At 44.6% G+C, this 20,143-nt stretch overlaps 1 protein-coding gene across 1 annotated transcript in view; it reads left to right on the forward strand.

Annotated features, from left to right (window-relative positions):
* exoc4 (exocyst complex component 4) overlaps window positions 1–20,143 on the forward strand; it is an 89,899-nt gene that overhangs the window by 68,589 nt on the left and 1,167 nt on the right. The window contains exons 16-19 of the mRNA XM_058077159.2: window positions 297–475; window positions 8,285–8,429; window positions 12,208–12,386; window positions 13,885–14,044. Coding sequence (XP_057933142.2) covers window positions 297–475; window positions 8,285–8,429; window positions 12,208–12,386; window positions 13,885–14,044 — 663 coding nt within the window. The remainder of the gene's footprint in view (window positions 1–296; window positions 476–8,284; window positions 8,430–12,207; window positions 12,387–13,884; window positions 14,045–20,143) is intronic.

Raw genomic sequence — 20,143 nt, forward strand, 5'->3', positions numbered from 1 at the left:
TCAGCCGTGGCATGTTTTCTCCATGCAGAGTGAAAGGTAATGTAATCTAACATCATGTCTCAAAACATTTCTGATGCCTAGTAACCACAATACTACGTGTAATTAAATATTTTTGTCTTATAATGGGCCATAATCAACCATGAAACAGTGATCATTTCTAAAAAAAATTTGATGCAATATATTGACGTAGCAATATTCGAACCGCGACATAGCAAGCGTCGACTGTACACATATATCGCATCCCTATAATTATGTTTGTTTGTTTTAATGTGGTTCTCTTACCACCCATCATGCAGGGCGGCATTCGCCAAGGAGTCGGAGGTACTGACAGGCAACCTCGGAGACAAGCTCATCCCCCAGAACGAGATCCTGCGTGACGTCAGCGACCTGAAGGCCCTGGCCAACCTCCACGAGAGCATGGAGTGGCTTGCCGGCCGCCTGAAGACTTTCTTCGCCAGCCTGCATCAGGGCTCCAGTGAGTATGATCGCCATCTCTTTTGCGATTCATGAATTCTATTCCAGTTGTTATTAGCGGAGCGGTAAGTGGCCAAGCGCTGCCCGGAGGGGTGGGGTGCGGGGTGGGGGCAGGACGCTGGTAGGCAAATGTCACCTTTGAGAGATGCTGATATTTTGTTGCACTCCTGTGAAATCTGTGAGGCGCAGACATGAGACTTGTCAGTGAAAGTCACCTGCCGCCGTGAAAAGAGCCTCGGGCCTCTGACGCCTGTTGCCGGCTGATAGCACAGACCTCAGTTTCTTTTTTTTTTTTTTTTTTTTTACCTTAGCGCACTCATGGCTGCTGTAAGCTCCTGTGGTGCCTTGAACGTTCCTCCAATATGTTTGGAATGCACCTCTGCAACGGGATTTGCTGATGTAAACAAGCACAGAGACATGGCGATGTCCTGACACCCCGAAAAGTACGACATAAAGTACGACATAAATAAGATAAGATAGACTCACACGTTAGCGTTGGCAGTACTTCCTGTTGGCTATTGCATCATCAGGGTAACGTTACTGACACAAACCAGTGTAGAATATTACTCTGTTGCCATGCAGGGAACATTCACAGGAGCTGCTGTCGGCCATTCGCTACACCAGGGGTGGGCAAACTACGGTCCGGGGGCCACATGTGGCCCACCAAGCGTTTGAATCCGGCCCGCCACATACAAACTGGCAACATGACCTGCAAGTTGGATGTCTTGGAAGTACTATTATAATAATGTATTTCTTTTGAAATAATAGTTTTCTATTTGGAGCGGCACGGCGGTCTAGTGGTTAGCGCGCAGACCTCACAGCTAGGAGACCAGGGTTCAATTCCACCCTCGGGCATCTCTGTGTGGAGTTTGCATGTTCTTGCATGCGTGGGTTTTCTCCGGGTACTCCGGTTTCCTCCCACATTCCAAAAACATGCTAGGTTAATTGGCGACTCCAAATTGTCCATAGGTATGAATGTGAGTGTGAATGGTTGTTTGTCTATATGTGCCCTGTGATTGGCTGGCCACCAGTCCAGGGTGGACCCCGCCCATCGCCCAAAGACAGCTGGGACCCTTGACCCTTGTGAGGAAAAAGCGGTAGAAAATTAATGAATGAGTTTTCTATTTGGTTTCTGTGGGACGCACAGTTACCTAGTGGTTAGCATGTTGCCCACACAGTCAAGATATCTGCAAAATCCGGGTTCATACTGTATCTCTGTTTGTACCTACATGTGCTCTGCGATTGGCTGGCGACCCGTTCGGCCCAGGGTGCACCCCGCCTCTTCCCAAAATCAGCTGGGATGGTCCAGTGAGGTTCCTTTGGTCTGTCGTTCATAGATGCTAAAGACTTCTTTTCTTAGAAAGAAGCGTTGTTTGGTGCGTTTAGAAGCGGGGGTCGACCAGCAACGAGCAGAGGGCGAAAAGTACTTTCATGTCAGACTCCAAAAGTCTTTTCACAAGATTTGTCAATAGTCACTTTTTCGGAAAAAGCATTACTGATCCCCTCCAAAACATTGAGCCTGGTATAAAGTGGGTGACTAAATGAATGGTTGTGATAATTAATAACTAATCATACATACATACATTGTATATGTGTTGCCAGGTAAATACTGTACTGTCAAAGTGACAGGCGACAAGATGGCTGCTAAGAACAATCTTCACCTTCACGGTTAGGCGTCACACAAACACAGCATATTAGGATTCTGCAGCATGTTTGACGAAAACAAAACAAGAAAAGCTCTCAAGTTGAGAGTTAAATGACAAGAAACTGAAGGAGGAAAAGGTGTTTAGGAAAAAAAAGAAAAAAAAGAGGGAGCGGAAAATGAGTTGTTCATACCTGACTGCTTCTGTAATATAAAATCCAATTTGGAGAGGCATGGACGTGAGGGCGGGCGGGATGAGATAAGGTGGGGTCCCTTTTTTTTTTTTTTTTTTTTCCCCTGCGGTAGCCTCGTCCCGTCACACACACACACACACACACACACGCTAGCACACACCACCGTCAACACACACGTGGTCCTTCATCAGCTCGGCAAACACTAAATAATGAACAATGCGCAGGCTGTCCCAGCATGATAAGTAAGTGCCCTTCGCCTCCACACACACACACACACACACACACACACACATACACACACATAGAAGAATTAATGACAATTACTTTGTCTTGTCCTGAATCCTTATCTCGGAGTAGGATGGGAACACTTTAAAAAGACACACACACACACACAGGTGTCTGATTTTGATACGAGAATGGTGATGCAAAAGTGATGACGGCGCTACGGAAAATGAAAATGGCTTTAAGGGTTCAAGATTAGCTACAGAAAAAAGGATAATGAGCGTGTGTGTGTGTGTGTGTGTGTGTGTGTGTGTAGAAAGAGAGAGAGAGCTCTTTGACAACTCTAGTGAGGAAGGTAATGAGTGTGTGTGATAATACACTTAAAGCAGAACTTAATGAAGCGCAGGTAAGAGGTGTTGCGGCACAAGCCGCGGTCGAGGATGAGAGGACTTCATAAATCAACACCGCCCACTCTGCCCCTACGCTGCTGCCTAAACGGGCTGTGGTAGGGATCAAAACATTAGAAGGGTGTGGAAGCGGTTTGGATCCCCGTCTGGGCATCTCTTTTCTCCCACGTTCCAAAAACATGGATGCTAGATTAACTGGAGATTATAAACTGAATGTGAGTGTGAATGGTGGTTTTGGTCTATATGTGCCCTGTGATTGGCTGGGTGCACAAAAGTGGGATAGGCTCCAGCAAATCAAACCCAAGTCAAGTGACGTGTGTGAAATGCTTGCAGCAGGTTGACAGTGTAGTGCAGGAGTGGGCAAATATTTTGACTCGTTGGCCGCATTGAGTTAACAAAATTGTCCGGGGGGGGGCAGTCTTCGGGCGAGAGGCGGGGTACACCCTGGACTGGTGGCCAGCCAATCACAGGGCACATATAGACAAACAACCATTCACACTCACATTCATACCTATGGACAATTTGGAGTCGCTAATTAACCTAGCATGTTTTTGGAATGTGGGAGGGAAACCGGAATACCCAGAGAAAACCCACGCATGCACGGGGAGAACATGCAAACGCCACACAGAGATGGCCGAGGATGAAATTGAACTCGGGTCTCCTCGCTGTGAGGTCTCTGCGCTAACCACTCGGCTGCTGTGCAGTCGTTTGGTTATATGAATTATCATATATTATTATATTAATAAATATTAAAAATATGAATTAATAAGCTGCATGGCGGTCGTGTGGTTAGTGTGCAGATCTCACAGCTAGGAGACTCGGGTTCAATCCCACATTCCCAAAATGTTAATTAGCGACTCCAAATTGTCCATAGGTATGAATGTGAGTGTGAATGGTTGTTTGTCTATATGTGCCCTGTGATTGGCTGGCGACCAATCCAGGATGTACCCCAGCACGCCCGCGACCCTCGTGAGGATAATTAATTATTAATTAATCCATTAATTAATAAAAAAAATATATATATTTTTTTTACTTTATGAACTTGTGGTTTTCCATCATATTTCTAGATATGGGGGGGGGGTGCACGAAAACCATTATTTATGTAGCCGTAACCTGCTAATCTATCCTCCAGCAATCTTTGACAACAGGGATTTCAGAACCTTGACTGTCCATGATAGACGTCTAAATAAAGCTGATCGTTATTCCCAGCACGCCTGAAGGCGCACAGGAGAAGATGATCTTTTACTTTCCTTTATCGTACGCATGTGTAAAGTCTAACGCATGGCTTCCATACTCTGTCCACCTTGTGGACATGTGCTCAGATGCTCGTCCTCCCTACCAGAGGCAGCAAAATAATGAATAACTCTCCTCCTCCTTTCTGTTACTCGCTCATGAATCATTCATGGTGGATGCCACCCCTGCAGCAGATTCTTCTTCGCTCATATTCCTCCATCTTCCCACGATACAAAAAAGTTTCGTTTTGTTCGTTAATATCTTTGCATGTGTGTACACCAGGGGTCTCAAACATGTGGCCCGCAGGACACTAGTTTGAGGCCCCCCGCCTTGAAGTTTGATATGGATGCTGTATGGTATCATGTACCCAGAAAAAATTATTACGTTTGATTAATGTTCATGTTAAAGGTTAAATAACTGTTAATAGTTATCCCCCCTCTCCGTGTGGAAGTGGTAAGCTTTTGGCTAGTTAAGTTTAAAGGAAATAACTCGAAGGCTACCGTTTAGGTCGCTAGCTCTCTAGTTTGCGAGTTAGCATGTGTCTCAAGACCCTGCAGTTGCGCAATATGTTGTAAATAAATAGAGTATAAATGTGACTATAGTCATGTTTTGTCATAAAAACAGGGCTCTAATAATGCTTTGTTCATTTTAATCTGAAAAAAAATAATTTGTCTACCCACCAACTATATGTGGTTTCTTAAGTTTTTAGTATTTGACGTTTTATTATTATTATTATATTTATTTATTTATTTAATTGTCTTTATTCTTGATTTATTTTTCATCTTATTTTGTGTAGAAAAATAAAAACTAACATATTTGAGAACAGTGGAATGTTTTATCAGAGCTTTTATTGTAGAAAAGCAAACTTTATTATTTTTTCTGTTTTTAATAAATGATAAATGCGTTTTTTTGGTAATTTTTTGTTTTTTGGAAACCTGATGTGGCCCAGTCTTGCTCAGACCCTACCTCCAGTGGCCCCCCAAGTAAATTGAGTTTGAGACCCCTGGTGTACACCATGAAAGTTCATCTTTTAGTGTGAATGTTTTGCGGCAATGAGCCTTTTGCCCATCTGTACCTGCTAATGGCGCCCCCATGCTGTGATGCTGCCCTCACTTTAATCAATTAGTTTTTATGTGAGTGTCCATGCATGCTGCCAGTTTTTTTTTTTTTTAAGTCTAGGATGCATAACAGGAACTAAATCAACTTTGATACATTTTTGCCGTCTAACCTGCCGACTTCTTTATGTGCTAATGATCTGATAAGTCGACCACAGGGGATATCACCCCCCCAAAATACAATCACAGGAAGTCAATTAATGCCATTAGGAGACACCCCTGGAGAAATCAGGCTGGACCCGATTGGTGTGATTCATTAAGAGGAATGGAGATTCATATCAAAGCAATGACAGGAAGAGAGGAGGTATCTCCAGCGCTTGGCGTTCTATGACGGTTTGCTCGATAGGGAGTTCATTAACCAGGAAGTCCATGCAGGTATATGCACAACATACATTTAGAGGGTAATGATAGACAGGAAATCCGTTATCTCGTCCACCCCCCCCCCCCCCCCCCCCCCCCGCACTACCACAGGAGCTCCGTGTTTGCCGTCTTGATTGGATGGCAGTGACCCACAAGTGGCAAATGTTTGCCTCCCCTCCGTCTTATCAGGGGTTCATTTAAAGGAAGTCTAATGGGGATTGGGTATTCGCCAGTAGAAACACAAAGTATACTTCTCGCTTTAGACAGGAAATTACAATTACGCTGATAAAACTCACTGTGAAACATGGCAGATCATGTGACTACCATACAAATGTGACCCCGCCCCCTCCCTTGGATCACGGTGGAATATAAAATGCTTTCTCAGCGCTTTATTGGCGTGGTTATGTACGCCTATGCTAACGACTGACGATGTAAACAAGGCTAATTGGCTTTGTTTACGGTGGATTTGACTCTTTATTTTCAGTGAAGAATTTTAATACAAATACATATCACCTCATATTTCTCCTTTCCTATTTTAATTTCTCATTTTTCATGTTCATTCTCGTTCTCATTTTTCATTAAATGTTCATTTTCATTTGTCATTTTTTTTACTTTCATTTCTCAATTTTTATTTCCAGCTGCATGGCGGACGAGTGGTTAGCGCGTAGAGCTCACAGCAAGGAGACTACGGTTCATTTCCACCCTCGGCCATCTCTGTGTGGAGTTTGCATGTTCTCCCCATGCATGCGTGAGTTTTTTTTCCGGGTACTCCGGTTTCCTCCCACATTCCAAAAACATGCTAGGTTAATTAGCGACTCCAAATTGTCCATAGGTGAGTGTGAATGGTTGTTTGTCTATATGTGCCCTGTGATTGGCTGGCTGGTCACCAGTCCAGGGTGTACCCCGCCTCTCGCTTGAAGACAGCTGGGATAGACTCCAGCATGAGGAAAAGCGGTAAAAAATGAATGAATGAATTTTTATTTCTTATTTCTTGTTTTCATTTCTCATTTTTATGTTCATTTTCTTTCTTATTGTCTGCTTTTTCTCATTTTTTTACTTTCATTTCTCAATTTGAATTCCTCATTTCTTGTTTTTAGTTCTGTTTTTTATGTTTGTTTTCATTTCTCATTTCCCGCACTCATGGACACAACAAAATAAGAAATGTTTTTTTTATTTTCCCATTTTTATTTCTCATTTCATATCTTCATTTCTCATTTGTGTAGGTTTTTGATGTTTTTTATTTTATTTATTCATCATAATTATTTATCATTTCTTGTTTTCATTCATTCATCCATTTTCTACCGCTTATCCTCACAAGGGTCACAGGGGTGCTGGAGCCTATCCCAGTTGTCTTCGGGAGGCGAGAGGAGGGGTACACCCTGGACTGGTGGCCAGCCAGCCAATCACAGGGCACATATAGACAAACAACCATTCACACTCACATTCATACCTATGGACAATTTGGAGTCGCTAATTAACCTAGCATGTTTTTGGAATGTGGGAGGAAACCGGAGTACCCGGAGAAAACCCACGCATGCACGGGGAAAACATGCAAACTCCACACAGAGATGGCCGAGGGTGGAATTGAACAAGACAAAACGAGTATGATGCAGTACATTGCCGGCATTATTGGAAGCGACTTGTTGTTGTGCAGGTGTGCCGCCATGTCAGTGCAGGTGAGACGTGCGATGATCAGCCCCCCCTCGTCCCTCCCTCAGTAAGGGTGGGATGCTGGCCCGCATCCATGTGTGACCTTCGTGAAGAGTAACAGGGGAGTTGGCCGTGACTGCGGCACATCGATCGCGGACCCCTGCATTCTCCGGCTCAACAGTCACCCTTCATACCCGCCGCACGCTCGCCTCATTGAGCAAATAGACTTACATATGAGTGACGGGGCCAATTTCTCTCCCACCACCTTCCTCCCCTCGCCAATTTACAACCATTGATCTACACCGGGCTGAATTTATATACACTCATCATGCTCTCCGCACCCCTACTTTTTTTTTTAACACCCGGGTCCGCACAGCTGACGCACAGTGTGGAAAAGGCTGCAGTGCGCTGACACATGCTCTTGCTGCCTCAGCAGCGGCACACGCTAGAAAGTGCAAAGACGAGCTGAAGGACGCAGCAGGCGTGTGAAAGTTGAGCTTCGCCTCGTGCGACTGTGAAAACCGTGCCACGACACGTATGACCTCGGTAGCGACAATACACGTCCACATATTAGCCATTTGGTTATTGTATTCATTCATTCATTTTCTATCGCTTATCCTCACGAGGGTCGCAGGGGGTGCTGGAGCCTATCCCAGCTGTCTTCAGGATGCGAGAGGCGGGGTACACCCTGGACTGGTGGCCAGCCAGCCAATCACAGGGCACATATAGACAAACAACCATTCACACTCACATTCATACCTATGGACAATTTGGAGTCGCCAATTAACCTAGCATGTTTTTGGAATGTGGGAGGAAACCGGAGTACCCGGAGAAAACCCACGCATGCACGGGGAGAACATGCAAACTCCACACAGAGATGGCCGAAGGTGGAATTGAACCCTGGTCTCCTAGCTATGAGGTCTGCGCACTATTGGTTATTATATCCAAAACAATAAAAGATTCCGATGTGCTTTCTTTTCCATGCAGGTTTGTCTCCGTGCTCATCCGACAGCCATGCTTTGGGCGACGGTGATCGCAGCTGGGACCAGATCCTGCAGACCCTCGGGGACTTGTGCAGGTCCTTCCAGGACGTCGCCAACCGCTGCCTCCTCGTGCTGCACCTGGAAGTCAGGTAAGCTGAAGTCTAATTGTAATTGTATGAGCGTAAAGTCAAAATATTCAGAGAAAAAACATTTACAATTTGCAATTTTACGGGAATAAACTCGTAAAGCATAAAGTTGAAATGTTTCAAAATGTTTGTTTTTTTTCTTAAAATATGTGACAAATATCCCAACATGAAACATAATCGCGTTGAAGCACACCAAGTGCTTTGGCGAGAACGGTAAAGGTGATTGACAGGTGTCTCTTCCAGTCCTCAACACAATTAAGCACCTGTGGGACATCTCCAAGAGGAAGGAAGGAAGGGAGGGAGGGAGGAAGGAAGGAAGGAAGGAAGGAATTATTGCGATACAAGCTGCACGCTGACTGAAGGAAGGAAAGAAGGAAGGAAGGAGTGAGTGAAGGAAGGAAGGAAGGAAGTAGTGAAGGTAGGAAGGAAGGAAAGAAGGAGTGAAGGAAGGAAGGACTGAAGGTAGGAAGGAAGGAAGGAGTGAAGGAAGGAAGGAAGGAGTGAAGGAAGGAAGGAGTGAAGAAAGGAAGGAAGGAGTGAAGGACGGAAGGAAAGAAGGAAGGAGGGAAGGAAGGCAGGAATTAGGGAAAGAAGTCGGGAAGGAAGGAAGGAAGTCGGGAAGGAAGGAGTGAATGAATTAGGGAAAGAAGTCGGGAAGGAAGGAAGGAAGGAAGGAAGGAAGGAAGGAAGGAAAGAAGTCGGGAAGGAAGCAAGGAAGGAATTATTGCAATACAAGCTGCACGCTGACTGAAGGAAGGAAGGAAGGAAGGAAGGAAGGAAGGAAGGAAGGAAGGAAGGAAGGAAGGAAGGAAGGAATTATTGCGATACAAGCTGCACGCTGACTGAAGGAAGGAAGGAGTGAAGGGAGGAAGGAAGGAAGGAAGGAGTGAGTGAATGAAGGAGGGAAGGAAGGAAGGAATTAGGGAAAGAAGTCGGGAGGGAAGGAAGGAAGGAAGGAATGAATGAATTAGGGAAAGAAGTCAGGAAGGACGGAAGGAAGGAAGGAAGGAAGGAATTATTGCGATACAAGCTGCACGCTGACTGAAGGAAGGAAGCAAGGAAGGAAGGAGTGAAGGGAGGAAGGAAGGAAGGAAGGAGTGAGTGAATGAAGGAGGGAAGGAACGAAGGAATTAGGGAAAGAAGTCGGGAAGGAAGGAAGGAAGGAAGGAAGGAATGAATGAATTAGGGAAAGAAGTCAGGAAGGAAGGAAGGAAGGAATTATTGCGATACAAGCTGCACGCTGACTGAAGGAAGGAAGCAAGGAAGGAAGGAGTGAAGGGAGGAAGGAAGGAAGGAGTGAGTGAATGAAGGAGGGAAGGAAGGAAGGAATTAGGGAAAGAAGTCAGGAAGGAAGGAAGGAAGGAATGAATGAATTAGGGAAAGAAGTCAGGAAGGAAGGAAGGAAGGAAGGAAGGAAGGAAGGAAGGAAGGAAGGAAGGAAGGAAGGAAGGAATGATTGCAATACAAGCTGCACGCTGACTACCCAAATTGCTGCTCACCACACGGAAGTGTACGACGTTATCAGGTGGTGCATTTGGGGGAATTCCTTCTATTTGACCCGGAGTTGTCTGGGAGTCGAGGAAAGACTTCCTGCCTTGACTAGAAAAGCGAAGGCTGCTGCAGCGCCGCACTTTGTTGACTTGCTGTAGGTTTAATGGCGACGCTTAGCCCGTGTAGTGTACCATCCATTATGGCCAGTTCATTTCCCTCACCATAACCCCCCCCCCCCCTCCTGCAAACCCTTAATAGCCCCCATCATCATCATCATCATCCCACCAGCTCCCCGTGGATGGTGCAACTTATGCAACGTTGTTTATGCTTTCAGTCGGAAAAAGAAAAAAAAACAACCTCCCCGAGGCGTGCGTCCCGCTATATGCTACACTCCATTGGCTCCTCTCATCCACGGAATTTCCCCCGACGGTTGTACCAGTTAAATGAAGCCATGCGGATGAAAGCGGGGGGGGTCAAAGGAGGGTGATACAGTAGATTGAAGAAACTTCTTTGCCATTTCATACCTCTTTGTTTAGCACCCGTAAGGATAAGCGCATACGGAGTGTTTAAACCCGGCATGGAAAACCGGAAATAACTAGAAAGCGCCGCTATAAGACGCTTAAGTGAAGGAAGGAAGGAGTGAAGGAAGGAAGGAGTGAATGAAGGAAGGAAGGAAGGAGTGAAGGAGTGAAGGAAGGAAGGAAGGAAGGAAGGAAGGAAGGAAGGAAGGAAGGAAGGAAGGAAGGAAGGAAGGAAGGAGTGTTTAGCAACTGTAAGGATAAGCGGATACGTAGTGTTTAAACCCGGCATGGAAATCCGGAAATGACTGGAAAGCACCGCTTTAACACGCTTAAGTGAAGGAAGGAAGGAGTGAAGGAAGGAGTGGAGGAAGGAAGGAGTGAAGGAAGGAAGGAAGGAAGGAGTGAAGGAAGGAAGGAAGGAGTGTTTAGTAACTGTAAGGATAAGCGGATACGTAGTGTTTAAACCCGGCATGGAAAACCGGAAATGACTGGAAAGCGCCGCTATAAGACGCTTAAGTGAAGGAAGGAAGGAGTGAAGGAAGGAAGGAAGGAGTGAAGGAAGGAAGGAAGGAGTGAAGGAAGGAAGGAAGGAAGGAAGGAGTGAAGGAAGGAAGGAAGGAAGGAAGGAAGGAGTGAAGGAGGAGTGAAGGAAGGAAGGAAGGAAGGAGTGTTTAGTAACCGTAAGGATAAGCGGATACGGAGTGTTTAAACCCGGCATGGAAAACCGGAAATGACTGGAAAGCGCCGCTATAAGACGCTTAAGTGAAGGAAGGAAGGAGTGAAGGAAGGAAGGAGTGAAGGAAGGAAGGAAGGAAGGAAGGAGTGAAGGAGGAGTGAAGGAAGGAAGGAGTGAAGGAAGGAAGGAAGGAAGGAGTGTTTAGTAACCGTAAGGATAAGCGGATACGGAGTGTTTAAACCCGGCATGGAAAACCGGAAATGACTGGAAAGCGCCGCTATAAGACGCTTAAGTGAAGGAAGGAAGGAGTGGAGGAAGGAAGGAGTGGAGGAAGGAAGGAGTGAAGGAAGGATGGAGTGAAGGAGGGAGTGAAGGAAGGAATGAGTGGAGGAAGGAAGGAAGGAATGACTGAAGGAAGGATGGAGTGACGGAAGGAAGGCTATAAGGAAGGAAGGATTTTTCCTTCTTCTTTCCTTCCTTCCTACCTTCCTAAGATATTATTGCGATACAAGCTGCACACTGACTACCCTAAAGTCTTTGTTTAACAACCGTAAGGATAAGCGGATCCGGAGTGTTTAAAGCCGGCATGGAAAAGCGGAAATGACTGGAAAGCGCCGCTTTAAGACGCTTAGGTAATATTTATGTTGGTCATTTGAAGTTTCAAGGTACGGACACGCATAGCAAACATTTCCTGATATTGTTTTACCCCCCCACCCCCCACCTCCTAGCAGCGCTCCGAAACCACACTTAGCCGTGGTCTTCATTCAAACGGGAAAAGATCAAATGAATAAGGAATTAGCTGTGCCAAAAGCTTCTTTGTGCGCCACATTCTTCTGTAATTAAATGCTTTTGAAGGCTACAATTTGCTTTTGGGTGTGAAGAAAATGTTAAAAGGCAGGACCCCCCCCCCATACCGCCCCACCTACGCCCCCGTTCAGCTAGCTAGTACATTTGCGCCGTGTTTGACTGACTAATCATATTTCACTGCTGAATAGCACCCAGCTGTGCTAAGCAAGTAAGAAATAAGTAAGAAATAAGTAAGAAATGAAGGCCTCTCTAGACCCCAAATAAGGTGGTGACTCCTTTCACGCAGGGTCCACTGCTTCCACTACTTGATCCCGCTGACCAAGCAGGGCAACTACGCCATCGTGGCCAACGTGGAGAGCATGGACTACGACCCGCTGGTGGTCAAGCTCAATAAGGACATCTCCGCCATCGAGGAGGCGATGGGGGCGGCCCTCCAGCAGCACAAGTTCCAGTACATCTTTGAAGGTATTCTTGGGGGGGGGGCGTCCGTGGTCACTTCTCAGAAAGCATTTTATCATAATAATAATAACAATAATAATGAAATGTTTCAACATGTTTTTTTTTCTTTAAAAGTGTGAGAAACAAATTAACACAATAAAATTGTTTTTGGAAAAATAGTAACAAAATTAGAGCACAAAACAGGAAGTGAAGGAAGGAGGGAGTGAAAGAAGGAATGAGTGAAGGAAGGACTGAAGAAAGGAAGGAAGGAAGGAGTGAAGGAAGGAATGAGTGGAGGAAGGAAGGAATGAGTGGAGGAAGGAAGGAATGAGTGAAGGAAGGAAGGAAGGAATGAGTGGAGGAAGGAAGGAATGAGTGGAGGAAGGAAGGAATGAGTGAAGGAAGGATGGAGTGAAGGAAGGATGGAGTGAAGTAAGGATGGAGTGAAGGAAGGAAGGAGTGAAGGAAGGAAGGAGTGAAGGAAGGAAGGAGTGAAGGAAGGAATGAGTGAACGAAGGAATGAGTGGAGGAAGGAAGGAGTAAAGGACGGAAGGAAGGAAGGCGTGAAGGAAGGAAGGAAGTAATCAGTGAAGGAAGGATGGAAGGAAGGAAAGAAGGAGTGAAGGAAGGAACGAGTGGAGGAAGGAAGGAACGAGTGGAGGAAGGAAGGAATGAGTGAAGGGAGGATGGAGTGATGGAAGGAAGGAAGGAGTGAAGGAAGGATGGAGTGAAGGAAGGAAGGAGTGAAGGAAGGAATGAGTGAACGAAGGAATGAGTGGAGGAAGGAGTGAAGGAAGGAGTGAAGGACGGAAGGAAGGAAGGAGTGAAGGAAGGAAGGAAGTAATCAGTGAAGGAAGGATGGAAGGAAGGAAAGAAGGAGTGAAGGAAGGAAGGAAGTAATCAGTGAAGGAAGGATGGAAGGAAGGAAAGAAGGAGTGAAGGAAGGAACGAGTGGAGGAAGGAAGGAATGAGTAGGGAGGATGGAGTGATGGAAGGAAGGAAGGACTGAAGGAAGGAATGAGTTGAGGAAGGAAGGAAGGAGTGAAGGAAGGAAGAAAGGAAGGAGTGGAGGAAGGAAGGAAGGAGTGGAGGAAGGAAGGAATGGGTGAAGGAAGGATGGAGTGAAAGAAGTAGTGAAGGAAGGAAGGAGTGAAGGAAGGAAGGAAGGAAGGAAGGAGTGACTGAAGGAAGGATGGAGTGACTGAAGGAAGGATGGAGTGAAGGATGGAGTGAAGGATGGAGTGAAGGATGGAAGGAAGGATAGAAGGAAGGATAGAAGGAAGGATAGAAGGAAGGAAGGATCCTTCCTTCCTCTTTCCTTCCTTCCTACCTCCCTAAGATATTATTGCAATACAAGCTGTACACTGACTACCCTAAAGGAAAGAAGGAATTATTGCGCTACAAGCTGCACGCTGACTACCCTAAAGTCCATCCATCCTGTATCTCCAGTCATCTCCAGAGAAATGCTGTCTGGCTTTTGTGAGCGACTGAAGCTAAGATGATTTGAATGTGGTTCTCCACCAAGGTCTGGGTCATCTGATCTCCTGCATCCTGATCAACGGGGCGCAGTACTTCAAGCGGATCAGCGAGTCTGGCATTAAGAAGATGTGCAGGAACATCTTTGTCCTGCAGCAGAACCTCACCAACATCACCATGTCCAGGGAGGCGGACCTGGACTTTGCCAGGTACGAATCTTCTCTTAGTCCAAGTCAGGGAAATCCAAGATGGAGGATGGTTTGCTTTGATCTTAACTGAGGTGGATTCCTCTTGCAAGAAAGCAAAACGGAACTTGAACACCACAAATGTGTTGCAAACATTTCAGTCGATGGTGAGAGCAGACGTGCAAAGAAACGGCGAACACACGCCGCCGCCGCCGCCATTGGCCAAAGAAGAGCATTGATTAGTTGTTTCTCCCCTCTGTCAACTTTGATTATGGCGAACGCTGGCGGCCACTCTTCCCCGTTTCTTCCGCCTTCCTCTCCGCCGCTCTGATTGCGAGTTGATTGGGAATCGCCGCTCGCTTTGTTTGCGTATTCTGCAGCTGTCTGAATCTCACACACACACACACACATTCACGTCCACGCAATTAGCATGTGTACCTAATGATGTGACCTTTCGTGAGTTGTGCTGTGATGGAGCCGACAGGAGCAGAAGGCAGACCTCCAGCAGTCTCAGACGTTAACATTTCTCATTTTTTCGGACGACTGCTCTCATGAGAGGCGGCAGATGCTCGACTATGCTTGGCTATTTTCCTGGATGCGTCCGCCGATGTCGGGTAAAGAGGGAGGAGAGACCCGGACAAGGGCGTAGTAATAAGCATTGATCTGACTTAAAACTAGCTAGCCACTAGCCAGCACTGCGGAATGCATGAAGAACACACACACACACAGACACAGACACAGGAAACATGTTGAAACACTGCCCCCTTGTGGTGTAGTCCATATAAACTCTATATGGCCTGGAACTGGTTGTTAAAGCCCTCTTTTGGCATACACACACACACACACATATACACACACACACACACCCGCCTGTCCGCCATCCACGCCTCCAGCAGAGACGTGAAGCAGCCAAGGAGAAACACAACACAAAAGTTAGTCACTGTTGCTTGGCAACAGCTCGCTCTGCTTATGATGTACCTCGGCAACATATGTCACCCCCTTTTAAGATTAATATAGCGATATAATTATCTCTTTTTTTTTCTTTTTTTTTTTTGCAGTGTACAATATTTATGTAAAGCTGCTCCTTACTTCAAAACCAGGAATTAGTTACCTGTTTTTTCACACATTATGCATATATGCATATTTCTTACTAATAATATTGGACCATAAAATAGCATGACTTATTACTCATTCATTCATTTTCTACCGCTTATCCTCACAAGGGTTGCGGGGGGTGCTGGAGCCTATCCCAGCTGTCTTCGGGCGAGAGGCGGGGTACACCCTGGACTGGTGGCCAGCCAGCCAATCACAGGGCACATATAGACAAACAACCATTCACACTCACATTCATACCTATGGACAATTTGGAGTCACCAATTAACCTAGCATGTTTTTGGAATGGGGAATAATAATAATATATAAATATATAATATAATAATAACAATAATAATAATAATAATAACTATAATAATATATTAATAAATATAATAGTAACACTAATATTATAATAATATAATAATAATAATGTAAAATAGTAATGTAAAGTTGAAAATAATAATTTATTATTATTAATAAGAAATATTATTATTAATAATTAAAATATAATAATAATGTAAAATAGTCATGTAAAGTTGAAAATAATAATTATAGTATTAATAAGAAATATTATTATTATTATTATTATTATTAATAGTAATAACAATGATGATGATTATTAGTATTATATAATTTTTGCATTGTGTTTCTATAATAATAATAATTCATAATTCATTCAGCCAAGCACAGGGCACATATAGACAAACAGCCAGTCACACTCACATAAAGTCATCATATTTCATAAATTTGACTAAAAATATTTAGCCATGATTATTTAAGTCCGAATATATGGAAGATTAAAACATGCAGGCAAACTCTGTAATTGTATGACCACTTGTCCACCGTGCAGCCCCCATGACTTATTTATTAATATGTTTTTGAAAATGTGCACTAGAATGAAGCTGATGAAGAGACCAGCATTGGTACCCCAAATGCGGCCCTTTCCACAACCGTGTACAGCTGTTAGTTTGTGCATGGCCCCTCAAATTTGTTCTCCTCCGCTCCCATAAACACGGCGCAGTGACCCGTGTAAGGCAGGTAGGAAAGGGCTGTCATAAGCCGCTTCCGCAACACCCGCCTGACAAGCTCGCTGGAGGGAGCCGAGCCTGCCGAACTCACCCCCCCCCCCCCTCCCCCTCGCATCCACCTGTCTGCTTCGGGAAAAACGACTACACCGGCGCACGGACGCCGCCGGGCCTCAAGTGCACCAACACAAAGTGCGTGTTTAAGACGTGAAGCGTGTGTGTGTGTGTGTGTGTGTGTTCGCGGTGGGCGCCGTGTCTCCAGAGAGGGAAGGTGGTAATAAGTACAGATGACAAGCGTGGCAGAAGCTAGTGAGGTGTCAACAGATAAAACTCTTTGTATTTAGGGCCCAGGCTGCAGCGTGCTGTCACTTCCACGGGCGTACGTCTCCCTCCCTGTCACCCCCTGGTTTTTGTCTTTTCCTCCACACTTCCTTTCTCGCCGTTTAGCTGTCACCGCTGCTCTCCGCGTGCGACTGTCCGACCCCCTGCAGGCAGTACTTGCAGTAAAAAAAACAACAACAATTGTATAAAATTGTTTGAAACTACATTTTTGAAGCAGAGTTTTCCTTATTAAACAGGAAGGTACGTGTTTATTGGGTGTGGAACGTTGATATTTATCCATCCATCACTTGGCTCCTGAGGGGATGCTGGAGCCTATCCTATTTATTTTTTACATGAAAGGCTCTTTGTGCTGCATTTTATGGATGAAAAGTGCTCTACAAATAAAGTTTGATTGAGTTTGATTGATCCCAGCTGACTTTGGGTGAGCTAATAATAATAATAATTATTATTATTATTAATATTATTAATAATAATAATAATAACAAGTATTATTATTATTTGTATTGCTCTGAGAACGCAGCATTTCGTCTATGTACTGTTGGGGACAAAGGTGGGCCGCAGACATTTTTTAGATTTAATAATAAAAATTATAATAATTATTATAATAATAATAATTATTATATAATTATTATAATTATAATTATTATATAATAATTATTATATAATTATTATAATTATAATAATTATAATTATGTCTATAATAATAAGTGTCTTTGGGTGACTTTATCTCACCCAAAGTCAGCTGTAATAATAATAATACAATAATAATAATGATAATAAAAATAATAATATAATAATAATAATATTAAGAGAAAGAATAATAATAATTATTATTGTTGTATTGTAATAATAATAATAATCTAATATATATAATATAATAATAAGAATAATAAAGATAGAAATAATAATAATTATTATTATTATTTTTTAAATTGTTGTCATTAATATTATTATTATTATGAAAATCTAAAAAATTTCTGTGGCCCACCTTTGTCCTATAAACAGTACATAGACGAAATGCTGCGTTGTCAGAGCAATAATAATAATATTAAGAGAAAGAATAATAATATTATTACAATTAATAATAATAATTATTATTATTATTATTTCTCTTAATATTATTATTACTATTATTATTATTATTATCGTCTATGTAATGTTTATAGGACAAAGGTGGGCCACAGACATTTCAAGTGGGCCCTGAGTTGGTAAAGTTTGGGAATTCCTGCCATAGTTCATTCCGGATGTGATAAATGCATGAATGAGGGATTCAGTGTCACAGAATATAAGTGATGGACGGAGTCGGGCTATGTTCTTAAGATGAAAAAAGATGCGGGGAGAGGCGGGGTACACCCTGTACTGATCTAGACAGACAATGAACCTAACATACATGTTTTGGGATGTGGGAGAGGGAGAACATGCAAACTCCACACAGAGATGTCCAAACGGAGGGGCATGGGAAGGAATAATTGGGAATCCCTGCTATATAGTTATACTGTGTGGTATCAAATATCCCAACCAGCTCCTAGTATGATAAGAATGTACGCACACAAAGTTTGACACCTCATTAGAGCGCCAAGGTGTTAGTAATGTTGCATCAAGCCACTTATTGAAATCGGCCCGAAAATAATGGCTGAAAAAAGGAACTTTCATCATTAAAGCTGCTTTTCCAGCGTTGCCATGGCCGCAGCGACTCATCAGTCCAGTTGCCTGTTGCGGTCCAGGCTGACGGAGAACATCACGTCCTCTCCATCCTTCCATCCATCCATCCATCCATCCTCGCCTCATTGCACCCCCTTCCCTCCCTGCCCGGCTAACTAATGTGAGACAGCAAACACGCTGACAGAGGCAGCCTTTAATGGCCTCCTCGCTCGCTCACTCATTCATTACCATGGCTGGAAATGAATTGTGATCATCCTCCTCTTCCTCGCACGTCACCCCATGAGCTATACATGCCGTGTCCTCGCATCATTAATATTCTTCGTCGACCACCGGGTGAGCGTATCGGTGGGGTGAGGGGGGTGGTTTAATTAGAAAGTGAGGTGGGCAGCTTTCTTCCCACGCAGAGGCCATAAACAACCGGCAGCTCGTGCGGCTGTGTGGAACAATGGCGCCACCGCCTTGTCTTTTGGCAAACACGGTTAATGTTGGTTAATGTTGCTCATTCTCACGTCTTTTCATGCATCACCACGTCGCAGCGACACGCTGGCACTACTCCTCCCTCCTTAGTACCACGTATGAGCAGCATGGATGTTCATTCTGGGGGCCAGTTGATGCTAGAAGTCAAGGATAGATGGATGGATATATGGATGGATATGTGGATGGATGGATGGATGGATGGATGGATGGATGGATGGAAGGAAGGAAGGAAGGAAGGAAGGATGGATGGATGGATGGACGGAAGGATGGACAGAAGGATGGATGGATATGTGGGTGGATGGATGGATAGATGGAAGGAAGGAAGGAAGGAAGGATGGATGGATGGATGGATGGAAGGGAGGAAGATGGACGGAAAGATGGATGGATGGATGGATGGATATGTGGATGGAAGGAAGGAAGGAAGGAAGGATGGATGGATGGAAGGAGGAAGGATGGATGGATGGAAGGAGGATGGATGGAAAGATGGATGGAAGGATGGAAGGAAGGAAGGAAGGATGGATGGATGGATGGATATGTGGATGGATGGAAGGAAGGAAGGAAGGATGGATGGATGGAAGGAAGATGGACGGAAAGATGGATGGATGGATATGTGGAAGGAAGGAAGGAAGGAAGGAAGGAAGGAAGGAAGGAAGGAAGGAAGGAAGGAAGGATGGATGGATGGATGGATGGATGGATGGATGGATGGATGGATGCACGGAAAGATGGACAGAAGGATGGATGGATGGATATGTGGAAGGAAGGAAGAATGGATCAATGGACGGATGGATGGAAGGAAGGATGCACCGATGGATGGATGGATGGATATGTGATAGATGTAAGGAAGGATGGATGGATGTAAGGATGTAAGGAAGGATGGATGAATGGATGGAAAGATGGAAGGAAGGAAGGAAGAAAGGAAGGATAGATGGACAGAAGGGTGGATGGATGGATATGTGGAAGGAAGGAAGGATGGATGGATGGATGGATGGACGGAAGGATGGATGGATGGATGGATATGTGGATGGATGGATGGACGGAAGGATGTAAGGAAGGATGGATGGATGGAAGTGTGGAAGGATGGATGGATGGTTGTAAGGAAGGATGTAAGGAAGGATGGACGGATAGATGGATATGTGGTTAGATGTAAGAAAGGATGGATGGATGGATGGATGTAAGGATGGATGGATGGAAGGACAGATGGATGGATGGATGGATGGAAGGAAGGGTGGAAGGATGGATGGATGGATGGATGGATGGAAGGACAGACGGATGGATGGATGGATGGATGGAAGGAAGGGTGGAAGGATGGACGTATGGATGGACAGAAGGATGGACGGAAGTATGAATAGAGTTCATTCATAGGTTCCCAAAGTGGGGTATGGGGTAACAATTATCAGAACGGCACAGAAGGAGACTGAGCAGGAAGTGGTTAGTTGCTTGTGTGCACCCTCAATGTGTGTTGTTTTTGTCCAACGTTGTGCACCATGTTGTGTTTGTGTGTTTTCACTAAAAGAAGTTTCTC

This window comes from Doryrhamphus excisus, linkage group LG2, assembly GCF_037039965.1.
Source record: "Doryrhamphus excisus strain RoL-2023G ecotype Guam linkage group LG2, RoL_Dexc_Guam_v1.1, whole genome shotgun sequence".
In the NCBI taxonomy this organism is placed as follows: domain Eukaryota; kingdom Metazoa; phylum Chordata; class Actinopteri; order Syngnathiformes; family Syngnathidae; genus Doryrhamphus; species Doryrhamphus excisus.